The sequence below is a fragment of the Trifolium pratense genome, linkage group LG5 (assembly GCF_020283565.1).
Source record: "Trifolium pratense cultivar HEN17-A07 linkage group LG5, ARS_RC_1.1, whole genome shotgun sequence".
Taxonomy (NCBI): Eukaryota; Viridiplantae; Streptophyta; class Magnoliopsida; order Fabales; family Fabaceae; genus Trifolium; species Trifolium pratense.
The window spans coordinates 8,824,068-8,838,483 of NC_060063.1; the positions used below are offsets into that span (position 1 = coordinate 8,824,068).

Here is a 14,416-nt window from a genome sequence, read left to right on the forward strand (position 1 = left end):
GATTCACTCCTGGATTGGTATCCCCCAGAGTAGGCTTATGCTGAACTGGGTTAACAAATCACTGTGTTAATTTACTTTCAGTTTGTTTAGTTTATTATTCCTTGTGTATGCGCTGTTGGATGTTGGATCATTGATTCACGCATTAAAAGTATACTATAGTGGTGAAGCGTTGAGTACAACATCTTTATACTAGTGTGCCAGATTTTCAATTGGCATCAGAGCAGGCACCCTGCTCGAATCTCAGGGTGAGCTTCAGGGACGGAAATTTCTGGTGAGATGGACAAGGAAGGAGGAACGGTTTCTAAACCACCACTGCTAACTGGGCCTGAGAACTATGACTACTGGAAAGCTAAGATGATGGTGTTTCTTAAATCCATTGATAGCAGAACATGGAAAGCTGTAGAAAATGGATGGGAACCTCCTATGGTCATTGATAAGGATGGAAAGGTAACAGGTGAAATCAAGCCTAATAAAGACTATTCCAAAGACGAGGATGACCTAGCTCTGGGAAATTCAAAAGCCTTGAATGCCATATTCAATGGGGTGGACATCAACATGTTCAGACTTGTTAAACGATGCACTGTAGCCAAACAGGCGTGGGAAATACTCAGGAAAGCACATGAAGGAACCAACAAGGTAAAGCTGTCCAAACTTCAGATGCTTCGCACAAATTTTGAAAATCTGAGTATGAAGGAAGAAGAGACTATTCATGACTTTCACATGAATATTTTAGAATTTGCAAATTCATTTGATGCTTTGGGAGAACCCATATCAGATGAAAAGCTGGTGAGCAAAATTCTCAGATCTCTACCTAAGAGGTTTGACATGAAAGTAATAGCAATAGAAGAATCTCAGGATCTGGCCAACATTCAAGTGGATGAACTAATAGGCTCACTTCAAACCTATGAGATGAGCATAAACCAAAGAAAAGACAAGAAAAACAAAAGTTTGGCTTTTACTTCTAATACTGCAGAAGATGATGAGATAGATATGGAGAGTGATGAAAGTTTATCTGAAGCCATGGTGTTACTTGGAAGACAGTTCAACCGTATCATGAAGAGGATGGATAAAAGAAATAAATTCAATGGTCCAAACACCAAATCTGACCTCAACAATAAGTTCAATGGTCCAAGCACCAAATCTGACTTCAACAAACCTGTATCTAGTCAAAGGAGGACCAGAAGTGATGATAAAAGTACTTCATCTAGAGGAGTTCAGTGTCATGAGTGCGAAGGATTTGGTCATATCAAATCTGAATGCCCTACTTTTCTGAAGAAGAAGAAGAGTCTTGCTGTTACTTGGTCAGATGAGGATGATTCAGAAGAAGATGAAGGTGAATCTGCTAAACTTGTCAATGCATTGACAGGTGTCTATGAATCTGATGTTGAATCCTGCGATGAAACATCATATGAAGAACTTCTGACTACCTATAAGGACTTATTCATCAGGAGCAATGAATTCTGCAAAGCCTTGGAAAAACAAAAGGAGACAAATTGTCAACTTCAGGCCGAGAAGAATGAATGTCTGGATATAATTAAGACTCTCAACAAAGAGATTGAAAAGCTGAATGAAGACTTGGAGCATGCTAGAAAACAAGTTAGGGTCTTTGCATCAGGAGAAGAAAAGTTTCAAGCCATGCTTCTAAAACAAAGTGCTGGTAAGAAACCTATTGGTTTTGATTACGAGATAGTGGATCAAGAAATGGGTTACAACAAAGCTACAATCACTACCCCCATTGATAAAACTTTTCCTGTTAGTGGTGGGTTACTACCTCCTCATCCTCCCACACATCAGGGAACTGACACATGGTTAAAACCCAAGCAGCATGTCCAGGCTAACTCGATGGCTCAACATCCGCCTCACCATCAATACAACAGGTCAAGATCTAGGACTAAAAGAAGGAATTGGAAGTGTCATTATTGTGGTAGGAAAGGGCACATTAGACCTTATTGCTACAAACTGTACGGCTATCCACAGAATTCACGGCCACTTGAACCCAAATCTGAGAACGTGAATGTCAAGAAAGAATGGAAGAAGAAGGAAGATGGTGTAAGCCTGATAGCTCATACATCACTGCGGGCATCATCTAAACAAGATTGGTATTTTGACAGTGGATGCTCTAGACACATGACTGGAGTGGAAGGGTATCTAGCCAACCTAAGGTCCTATGCCACAAGCTTTGTAACATTTGGAGATGGAGCTAAGGGAGAAATAAAAGGAATTGGAAACCTAATTGATAATGGGTTACCAAACTTAGACAATGTTCTGTTAGTAAAAGGACTTACAGCAAATTTGATTAGCATCAGTCAACTATGTGACCAAGGCATGAAGGTGAACTTCACACAATCAGAATGTCTTGTTACAGATGAAGAAGGAAAACTGATAATGAAGGGAGTAAGGTCCAAAGACAATTGTTACTTGTGGGTGTCTGAAGAAGGAAATTATATGTCTACCTGCCTCATAAGCAAAAATGAGGAAGTCAAACTCTGGCATCAAAAGTTGGGTCATCTACACCTGAGAGGAATGAAAAAGGCCATAGCTGAAGAAGCAATCAGAGGATTACCCAAGCTAAAGATAGACGAAGGAACAATATGTGGAGAATGTCAGATAGGCAAACAAACCAAGGTGGCGCACCCAAGGCTTCAACATCAATCTACTACCAGAACACTTGAATTGTTACACATGGATTTGATGGGACCTATGCAGACTGAAAGTCTTGGAGGAAAAAGGTATGCTTTTGTTATGGTGGATGATTTCTCTAGATTTACATGGATAGACTTCCTTAGAGAAAAATCAGATAGTTTTGAAACATTTAGAAACTTATGTGTACAACTTCAAAGAGAAAAGGGGTCTGTCATTATAAGGGTCAGAAGTGATCATGGAAAGGAATTTGAGAATAGCAAATTCTATGATTTCTGTGCAGCAGAAGGTATCCAACATGAATTCTCTGCTCCCATAACACCACAACAAAATGGTGTAGTAGAGAGAAAGAATAGAACCATTCAAGAGTCTGCTAGAGTAATGCTTCATGCCAAGGGTCTTCCATATCAGTTCTGGGCAGAGGCTATGAGTACAGCCTGCTACATACACAACCGTGTAACACTCAAAAAGGGAACATCTGCAACCTTGTATGAATTATGGAAGGGAAGAAAGCCAACTGTGAAACACTTTCACATTTTTGGAAGTAAATGCTACATTCTTGCTGACAGAGAACCAAGACGAAAACTTGATCCTAAAAGTGAAGAAGGTATATTTCTGGGATATTCCTTGAATAGCAGAGCCTACAGGGTCTATAACACAAAAACCAAAATCATTATGGAAACGATCAATGTTGTGATTGATGATGCACCATCCACTCAACCATCGGATGTGGAAACAGATGTTGAACCATCTACTGACAACTCTGATGAGATGACACAAAGTGAAAAGTCTGAACTAAAAGGTGATGAATCTGATCAAGACTCTGTACCTGCCCCAGCAAAAGCACCATCTATTAGGACACAGAAGAATCACCCTAAAGATCTAATCATAGGTGATCCAGACCAGGGCATTGCTACCAGAAGAAAGATTGATGCTATCTCAAACACTTGTTTTGTATCAAAATTTAAGCCTAAAAACATAAAAGAGGCTCTTACTGATGAGTTCTGGATTGAAGCAATGCAAGAGGAATTGAATCAATTCAAGAGGAATGAAGTCTGGGACCTTGTTCCAAGACCACATGGAGTAAATGTCATAGGCACTAAATGGGTATACAAGAATAAGTCTGATGAGAAGGGTACAGTAACAAGGAATAAGGCAAGACTGGTAGCTCAAGGCTACACTCAGGTGGAGGGAATTGACTTTGATGAGACCTTTGCTCCCGTGGCAAGACTAGAATCCATAAGGCTGCTTCTTGGTGTAGCTTGCATCCTCAAACTCAAACTCTACCAAATGGATGTCAAGAGCGCCTTTCTAAATGGGTATCTTCATGAAGAAGTATTTGTTGAACAGCCCAAAGGTTTCATAGATCCAAATCATCCGGATCATGTCTACAAACTGAAAAAGGCTTTGTATGGCTTGAAACAAGCACCAAGGGCTTGGTATGAAAGGTTAACTGAATTCCTGATTAACCAAGGATACAAGAAAGGTGGAAATGACAAGACCTTATTTGTCAAAGAAATGAATGGAAACTTGTTGATAGCACAAATATATGTTGATGACATAGTCTTTGGAGGGATGGCGGAACCGATGGTCCAACACTTTGTGAGACAGATGCAGTCTGAATTTGAGATGAGCTTGGTAGGAGAATTAACCTATTTTCTTGGACTACAGGTGAAACAGATGGAAGACACAATATTTGTGTCTCAAAGCAAGTATGCTAAAAATATCATAAAGAAATTTGGCATGGAAAATGCTGCACACAAAAGAACACCTGCTGCCACACATCTAAAATTAACCAAGGATGAGAAAGGTGTAGATGTAGACCAAAGCCTGTATAGAAGCATGATAGGGAGCCTACTGTACCTCACAGCAAGCAGGCCTGACATCACCTTTGCAGTGGGTGTATGTGCTAGGTACCAAGCTGAGCCAAAGATGAGCCATCTTACACAAGTAAAAAGAATCTTGAAGTATGTCAATGCAACTTCTGATTATGGAATAATGTATTCCCACACCAACAATGCTAGGTTGATGGGATATTGTGATGCAGATTGGGCTGGATGTGCAGATGACAGAAAAAGCACCTCTGGTGGATGTTTTTATCTAGGAGAAAATCTTATCTCATGGTTTAGCAAGAAACAAAACTGTGTTTCTCTATCCACTGCAGAGGCTGAGTACATTGCAGCTGGGAGTAGTTGCTCTCAATTATTGTGGATGAAGCAGATGCTTAAGGAATACAATGTTGAACAGGATGCTCTAACATTGTACTGTGACAATTTAAGCGCCATAAATATTTCAAAAAATCCTATTCAGCACAGTAGAACAAAGCATATTGACATTCGTCATCACTTCATCAGGGATTTGGTGGAAGAGAATATTGTGAAGTTGGAGCATGTTGCAACTGAAGAACAGGTAGCTGATATTTTTACCAAAGCTTTAGATGCAAATCAGTTTGAAAGGCTTAGGGGCAAATTAGGAATTTGCCTATATGAGGAATTATAGCAGTTAAGGCATTATGTGCGCGCAACCGTTTTGTTCTCCAAATTTCATCTATTGGCGCACGTAAATCAAGGAAAGACAAAAAATACTTTCCATAACTGCTCTATTACACGCTATCAACTCTCATATCATCATTATTTCTTTCCAAAACTTTCAACTTCCTCTGAACTTTCTGCTGCGATCCTCAAACACAAATCATCATCTCAAATCATCAAAAATCTCAAAAACTTCAACAAGTCCTTTGTGAAAATGTCTCAATCTTCCGGTTCCGCTCAGATCAAAAACAAAATTGCTGATACTGTGAAAACAAGATCAAAGTCTAAGAAGGAAGGAACAACTGTTGTGGTAGATGTGATGCCTTTATCAAGTATTCCTGCAACTACTTCTAAGAAGAAGAAATCTGCAAAATCCACTAAGAAAGTAAGTGAATCGTCTCCCTCAATCTCTATTAAGTCTGATTCTGTTAGGTCTAAGAAGAAGAAACCCCAATCTCCCATAAAAAGGGGTTTGAGCATGTCTGATCTATACTTGAATAAGGATCTTTCTGAAACTGCGAATGTGGAATCGCATGATGTTGCCTCCGGCAAAAATGCGAATGTTGAATCGTCTGTTAAGTCTGTGTCTGAAAAGGTGAATCAAGAAAACCCTTCTGTAGAGGAAAACCCTAGTTCTGTTGAAACCCTAGGAAAAACCCAAAATATTGCTGAGAATGTTGGTGTGAGCAATAATCTGAGTGTTCCTGAGAATATGACAGTTCCCACGAATGTCATAACTGATGTTACTGAAAAATCTCAAGAAAAGGCTGTTGTAACCGATGCTCCAACCGGTGTTGAACCATCCTCTATACCAACTGATGCTGAGAAGGATGTTGAAGCATCCAAAGGAGGATCTAGCCCACATGCTAACACTGCCACTGGGTCGTTTGGCAGTGGATCTAATACTGAAGCTTCCACTGAAGAGGAAGTAAACAAAGAAAGTACCCCTGAAGATGTGGCTGATTCTGAGCCAGAAAATGAAGCTGGTGAAGATTCTGAGAAAACCACCAATGAAGAGCAGGACATAGTAGATGTTGATGAAGTCCCCTCTGAAGAAGATCTGCAACCTCCACCTACTCAGAAAGGAATTGGGAGAAGACTGAGAAGCAGGACCACTACACCTGCACCTGCTGTTACCACTACCCCTGTTGTCACCAAGAAAGCAAAGGACACTACTCTGAAGCCTGTCAAGTATGGTCCTAAGAAAAGTTGGAGCAAGTCTATACCTCCTCCTGAAAAGAAAAAGGGTGTGCTGAAAAGGAAGAGTGCACCATCTAGTGACTCTGATTTTGAAGCTGAAAAGGATGATTCAAGCATCAAGCCTCCTGCTAAGAAGGCTATGTCTGCTAAGAAGGCCATGCCTTAAGTTGTTGCTCCTGACATTGAAGACTTTCCTTGTGACAATGTTTCATTTCATCTTCCATCCTATGCTCAACGATGGGGAATCATTTGCAAACGAAGATTGGCTCTGGAAAGGGAACTAGGTAAAGATATTCTGGAATGTGAAGAGATTGTGAGTTTGATCAATGATGCTGGATTGATCAAAACTGTGTGGGGCTTAGGCTCCTGCTATGAGAAGCTGGTTAGGGAGTTTGTTGTCAACATTCCTATAGGTTGTGACAATCCCTTGGACAAAGAATTTCAGAAGGTATTTGTTCGAGGAAAATGTGTGACATTTTCTCCAAGTATGATCAACAAGGTGCTAGGTAATGCTGATGATCCTCACCCTGACATAGATGTATCTGACAATGTAGTCTGCAAAACTATCACAGCTGAAAAGGTGAAAACCTGGCCAAAGAAGGCGAAGGTACCTGCTGTCAAGCTAACCCAAAAGTATGCCATCTTGAATCGTATTGCATCTGTCAACTGGGTTCCTACAACACATGCATCTGATATTGCAACAAATCTGGGTAAGCTCATTTATATGATTGGTACTGGTACTAAGTTTAATGCTGGTCTATATATTTTCAATCAAGTTGTGCAGCATGCTAAAACCTCTGTCACCAAGCAACCCATTGCATTTCCAACCTTGATCTGTGACATCATCTTGTCCCAACATCTGAATATAAGGCATGAGGATGAGTCTGCTAAGAAAAGGGCAACTCCTTTGGCCATTCATCAGAAGCTGTTCAGTAAACAGCATGCTCCAGATATTGCTGGACCATCAAATGCTGCTGCTGACACTCCTATGACAAGGAAGGAGATGATTGCTATGCTGGAAGCAAACTGTAAAGAGCTAGATGAAAAGAAGTTGCAGTTTGAAAGGATGATACATGCTCTCAGGGTTGAAGAGGCTGCAGCTCAAGCAGCTGATGCAGATGATGATAGTTCTAGTGGTGGAGAAGAAGCGGACTCAGATGCTGAAGGAGAAGAAAGTGATTCCTCCCCAAGTGCTTCTGTGTAATTCTGATGTTTTCTTATTTGGTTTTTTTTGTTTTGCATGTCTGTGGGCTGAGCCCTGAATTTAGCACCTAGTGTGCATGGTTTGTAATATTTTGTCTGCACTTTCTGCTCTGCTACTATCTGCACTGTCTTTGGATATTATTTTATGCAGTTCCCATTTTGTCTATTTTGTGGCTAAAAAGGGGGAGTAGTTATTGTATGCCATAATAGATGCTGAGCTTGATGTGCCATCAGATGCTGGATCATCTGAATACTCCTATGCATGAATTAAGGGGGAGTAAGACGAACTTGGTACTCGATTCTATTTTTGAGGGGGAGCAATATTTTTGCTTAGCACACAATGTGCTACTGCATGATGAAGCATCATCTGTTCCTGAGAATTTATTTTTCTCAGTTTTGAGGGAATTTATTTTTCCCCAGTGTTTCTTTTATGAGAATCTTATACTCTCTATTGGCAAATTTCTATGAGGCTCTTGTGCTTATCCTTCCGCTGTTGCATGCCTCTGAAGTTCTAATGTGATACATGATAAATATGCTATTTGTTTTTGAGGGGTTATTAAAACAAGCATGTTAAATTATTCTACTTTACTTCATGATTGTGTGCCTACGTTGAGTTGAAGAAAAGGTAGCCTGTGTATCCCTTTAGGATGGTTGAAATTATCTTAGGATGTTTTAGCCAAAAATTGCCAAAGGGGGAGATTGTTGGCGTTGTATGGTTGGCCTCATTTTGCTAAAACATGTGATCTTTCCTGATGTGGAACTACATGCTTCCACCATCCAGTATAAGCAAGATGTTCGGTACAATGCTTCAACATTGGATACCACATCCAGTAGGCCGGGCCTGTGTATGTTGAGATCTCGCGCCTAAGTTCTAAATATGGAATCCATAATAAATGATCGTTTGTGATAAGGAGCGTTGTCACGCATAATTATTAATGGATCTCGTGATCAACTTGTGCTTACTAATCAGATCTTCAAGTTAAGGAAACAAAACATTTTAATCGAAGAATATTCCTTGAAGGATCCATTAATCAAGCTATGCCATTGAAGCCTAAGTGAAGACCTAGCCTGAGCTTGTGTAGGCTATTTAAAGAAGGTTGAAGCCTTTGTTCAAATTACAAAAACCAGAATTGAGTCTTACAAAGCGTGAGTTTAGGTTTTAGTATTGTGATTATTGTGTTCTAAGTCTTGTGTTGATTTCCCACTAGACTAGGAACTGTGTGTTTTTGCATTGTAATATCTCTGGAGCTTCTAAGCAAGGAGATAGTGTGTGTATACAATTCCAAAGCTTTTAAGTAAGGAATTGGTGTGTGTTTTATGAAGTGTGTCTTCACCTATTGAATCTAGAAGTGTACGATCACAGTGGCTGTGATCAAGAGGAGGTGAGCGGAGGTTCTCATACCTAGGTGTGTCTTAGGTAGGATATAGCACGGGTGGTGTTTAGGTGAGAAGTCATAAACGGGAGGTTTATTGAGGGCTTCAAACTAATACTATCATAGTGGATTCACTCCTGGATTGGTATCCCCCAGAGTAGGCTTATGCTGAACTGGGTTAACAAATCACTGTGTTAATTTACTTTCAGTTTGTTTAGTTTATTATTCCTTGTGTATGCGCTGTTGGATGTTGGATCATTGATTCACGCATTAAAAGTATACTATAGTGGTGAAGCGTTGAGTACAACATCTTTATACTAGTGTGCCAGATTTTCACTTTGGATTTTTGCGGAAGCTTCATAGTTAGGGATTGATTTTAGGTTCGGTGAAAGAGAAGAGCGATTGTGAGTGAAATATTGTTAGGGTTTTGGAGGTTGTAACCGTGGTAGGAGGAGGAAAAGGTAGTGGCCGGTGAGAGTTTAGGTGTTGATGAAAAGAATAAGAGTGAGATGTTGTCGGAGATGATTAGAGTTTCACCGGATTTTGAAAACCAATAAACATGAAAATTGGTTCAAAACAGTTTTCAACAAGAGTGAGATGTTTTTCTTAGAGAACATTATGATTAGTGTTAAATAAGATTTTGGTCCCTATAAATAAGTTACATTACCGTACTTCATTTGATTATTTTAGGAGAGTAACTATTAAAGCAAGAAGTGCAGTGCAAGAATTTGATAAGTATATAGGTGCACAAACCCTTTTCCATCGACTTTAATGTTGGCTCAGGCTCTTATTTTTTACAATGTATCATGTTTCATATTAGTTATAATCCAATTTGGTGTCAGTTCCAAACCGGTTTGAACCAATTTTCATGTTTATTGGTTTAAAAATTCGGTGAAAGCCTAATCATGTCCGACAATATCCCACCCTTGTTGTTTTCCTCAACATCTGAACTCTCACCGGCCACCACCTTTTCCTCCCCCCACCACCATTACAACCTCTAAATCCCTAAAAATATGTCCCTCAATATCTCTCTTATGTTTCACCGAACCTTTCACATAACCTAAAATCTCAACAAACCCTAACTATGAAGCTTCCGCAAAAATCCAAAGTGACAGAACCACCATCGATTTCGAAACGTAGAAGTCGACCGCGAAAACAGAGAAGAAAACAGTACAAAACAGTAACCAATGAATCGAAGAAGATTTCATAGCCTATTGCTTTGATTGGACGTACATTTTGAAAGAGTTTTCAAAAAGTGGGAATTGGAAAAATTGTTAGCTATAGGATCGGATTTTACATAGTTGAGTATGAAGAAAGTTTTTATGAAGATTTGGATAGTGGTGAAATTAGGAAAATTCTTTTGGAGGATTGTGATTTATTACAAGGGAATCATTTGTTGTATCCTTATCCTTTTGCCCACGTTTCCTTTTATAAAATCTGTCATAACTATCAGAGTGAAATATTGTTAGTGTTTTGGAGGTTGTAACCATGGTAGGAGAAGGAAAAGGTGGTGGCCGGTGAGAGTTTAGGTGTTGATGAAAAGAACAAGAGTGAGATGTTGTCGGAGATGATTAGGGTTTCACCGGATTTTGAAAACCAATAAACATGAAAATTGGTTCAAACCAGTTTTGAACCGAAACCGAATTGGATTGTAATTGTTTTTGAAATTATTTAGTTTTTATAAAAATGGTTTTTGGGAACTGAACCAAACCATAAATTTAGTTTGGTTAGATTTGATTTTTATACCACGCACACCCGTGAGCACCACTTAATACTTGGTCAAATTTTGCATATCATATACTCTTACTTTTTGGATGCTTAATTATGGCCCAAGTTTAATTACAATTATTGTATCTTGTGCATTACCAACTCAAAGTTAGTCAATATTTTCCTGTTAGGGCCCGTTTGGTGCACAGGATAAGAGACAGGATAGGATAACTGTATCATATCCTGTCACAATCCAGTGTTTGGTGATACAGCAGGATATGATAAGTTAATCCTGAAGCTTATCCTATCCTGTCTCTCTAGTTATAATTCTTATCCTGAATTTGAGTTGGGTTACCAGCAGGATAGGATAAGAAGAAAAAAAAATTACTGATTTATTCTATAAAATATATTTTAAAATAAATAAAATCAAATCAAATAAAATATAAATAATAAAATAATTAATTTTTAAATATATATATATATATGTGATTTTCTCAGGGGTAATTTTGTAATTAATATATTCAAAAAAATCAAAATTTTACTAAAATTACAATATTTTAAAGTAAAATAATTATTAAAAAATTGAAAAATAGGGATATTAATTTAATTATAAAAAATTAAATATAATTATTTTACAATATTAGTTTTATTATTTACGTATGAGATATATCATATATTTATTTCGCTTATCTAACATGTATATATTATTGAGTTATTTATTTGATCATGATTCATATAAAAAATTAAACTTGATTATTTTCTCATGATTTTTATTTGAAATTACAAAGTTATTTTTGATTACTTATTTATATTTTTTATTTATAAAATTCAAAGTATTAAAAAATAATTTTAAAAAAATAACAATTGTTTTACAAGAGTAACTTTATCATTTAAATTGTTATATATCTTATCATATTATTTTGAGCAAGTATGTATTAAAAACAACATATAATAGTTATCATGTTTGTTATCCTGTGTGCACCAAACACAGGATATGATAACTCGGGATAACTGTTATCCTGCTGATATCCTATCCTATTCTTATCCTGTTTTATATCCTATCCTGTCACTATCCTATCCTGTGCACCAAACGGGCCCTTATAGTTTATAAAGCCACAAGATCCATCCACCTCTATCACACTTAGTGCCCATATATCACTATGTATATTTGCATGACTGAATTACGAATCATACTTGTATATAGGAAGAACATCAATGTAATTCAATGTGTGTATCCTTTATGTTAACTCACAAATTAAAAATATGTGAATTTACGCCGTAGTCACTTTTGAATCTTTGATACAATATATTATGAAATGAACAAAGTTAATTGGTTCATATATTTAACGCATTATGCAAGATGGGATATTAAAATTGCAAATAAATATTTTAAAAAATAGTGATTGTGAGCTTAGCTCAGTTGACAGGAACATCGACTATATGTATAGGAGTCGGAGTTCAAAAGCGCCAGACACTCCACTTATTCACATTTGATGTGGATTTTCTAGGCACCATAGACTATTTGACAAAAAAAATTCTAAAAATTACATTGACAACCAATAAAGTATTTGACAATTATTTATTAAATGTAATTTTGAAATTGACATATGTGGCAATACGGTGCAATATTTTTTTTTTTGATAAGCAAAAGGATTGAATTAAAATGAGTGCAAGGGGCACTCAACCCTTACAAAAATTACGAAAACCATTAGATACTTAGAATGCAAGCTAATGGATCGTTACACCAGTCTGAAAATACAAATGAAGGATTAAGTTCTATTCGACCTACAAACCAAACCCAAGAAATAAAAATAATCTGATCAACAAGTAAGGCCAAATTAAACACATCTCCACGAAACATAATGTTGTTTCGAGTTCGCCATATACTCCAAGTGGTTGCTAGCCAAATGACATGACGAGCTTTAGCAAGACTCTTACTCTTCACCAAATCACCAAAAGTAGTGAAATGCTTCCATACTTCCTCAAATGTTATAAAATTCATGTCCAGCCATTCATACACTTTTTTCCACACTTGAATTGAAATAGAACAATTAAAAAATAAAATGATCGATATCTTCTTCTTCTCTAAAACAAAAAGCACAACAAAGTTCACGCGGATTACTAATAATTCTTTTTCTCTCCAACGCCTTCCGAGTCGGTAGTCTCGCTAATAACAACCTCCATCCAAAAATGCTCACTTTGGATGGCACATCATTCGCCCATAAGTCTTGTAGTGCATCCACCACATTGCTATTAATGGTTAATGGAGAGTAACAGTTTTGCAAAAAACAATACGCTGAATTTACCGAAAACATGCCGAGATTGTTCGTGATCCATTTCCTATAATCCGTACGATCCTTATTAGGACTGATATCTGAAAGCAAACACTCCAATTCAGCTGCTGCTTCTATATCATCTTGCGCTAAATCTCCATTCCAAAGCAATCTCCAATTCCATTCAACCTCATTCCATAAACCACAATCTGCTATGACTGAATTTGGGTGCATACTTTTAACATATAATTGTGGAAATAAGTTCATGAAACTATCATTACCAGCCCATCTTTCTTGCCAAAATAGAATGGTATTACCGTTACCTAACACGTTGCAAACATTGGACTTGAACCAACCGCCACTCTCTTCACCTCCTATTTTCACAATATCACGCCACCAAATTGATTGTAATTTAACTTCCTTGTTCATATTTAGAAGAAAATTTTCAGACATTGATCCATATCTATGCACTAACAACTTACACCACATAGATTTTTCTTCACAAAGTCCTCGCCACTTCCATTTGCAAAGTAACGCTTGATTAAAAAAATCAAGATTCTTTATACCCAACCCTCCTTTATCTTTTGGTAGGCAAATTGTATCCCAACTAACCCAACAAATTTTTTTAGTGTCCAAACTTCCACCCCATAAAAACTTTCTTTGGATACTAACCAATTCTTTTAATACGCACGAAGGTGCTTTAAAAAAAGAAAAAAAATACAGCGGGAGACTAGACAACACCGAATTAATAAGAGTAACTCTACCACCAATAGACAGATTCCGACCATTCCAGCTACTTAGTCGCTTCCTCATATTGTCCACAATAGGATTCCATGTTATCTTTCTTCTAGGATTGGCTCCAACAGGGATTCCTAGGAAACGAAATGGGATAGACTCTACACCACAATGTAAAAAAGCGGACGCAGCGTTCAGAAAATTATCATCCAGATTAATTCCATAAAGTTTACTTTTAAAGAAGTTAATCTTTAAGCCAGAATATTATCATATTGCAATATGGTGCAATATGATTAGATGACGGTGTAAAATAACTTTACGCCGAATATATATGGAGTAAAAAATATAGAAGGAGAAGATAAGAATCAAGTGTATTACCGACTTGAATTACCGACTAAAGTTTTTGTTTTTATATGAAAAGTATGTCTTTGAAAAAAATGGAAAAACCTCAAGTGTATTTTGCTCTGAACGGCTATAGAACGAAACAACTTATTTTATAAATTAAAAACATAATAAAAAATCCTAAACTAAGAAACTAAAATTAAATTTAGGAGCGTGTGTTCCTTCTTCTTTATCGTGGTCTTCCTAACATAAACACGTATCATACGTCATGTTATTTAAAGAATGTGTCAAATCATCAAAATTAAAGGTTAAATGAATAACGGGAACAAATGTCTGAATTTTTTAAATTAGTCGGACCAAAATTGCACAAACAAAATACGGTGACAAAAATTGAGCATTTTATAAAATATAT

General features: G+C 37.2%; 1 protein-coding gene across 1 annotated transcript; it reads left to right on the forward strand.

The window, feature by feature from the left end:
• Positions 1 to 5,385: 5,385 nt before the first annotated feature.
• Positions 5,386 to 7,840, forward strand: LOC123885992. Its single transcript, XM_045935332.1, has 3 exons — positions 5,386 to 6,512; positions 6,633 to 7,546; positions 7,785 to 7,840. Exons 1-3 carry the CDS (start codon positions 5,386 to 5,388, stop codon positions 7,838 to 7,840), a joined length of 2,097 nt encoding a protein of 698 aa, XP_045791288.1.
• The last annotated feature ends 6,576 nt before the right edge of the window (positions 7,841 to 14,416 follow it).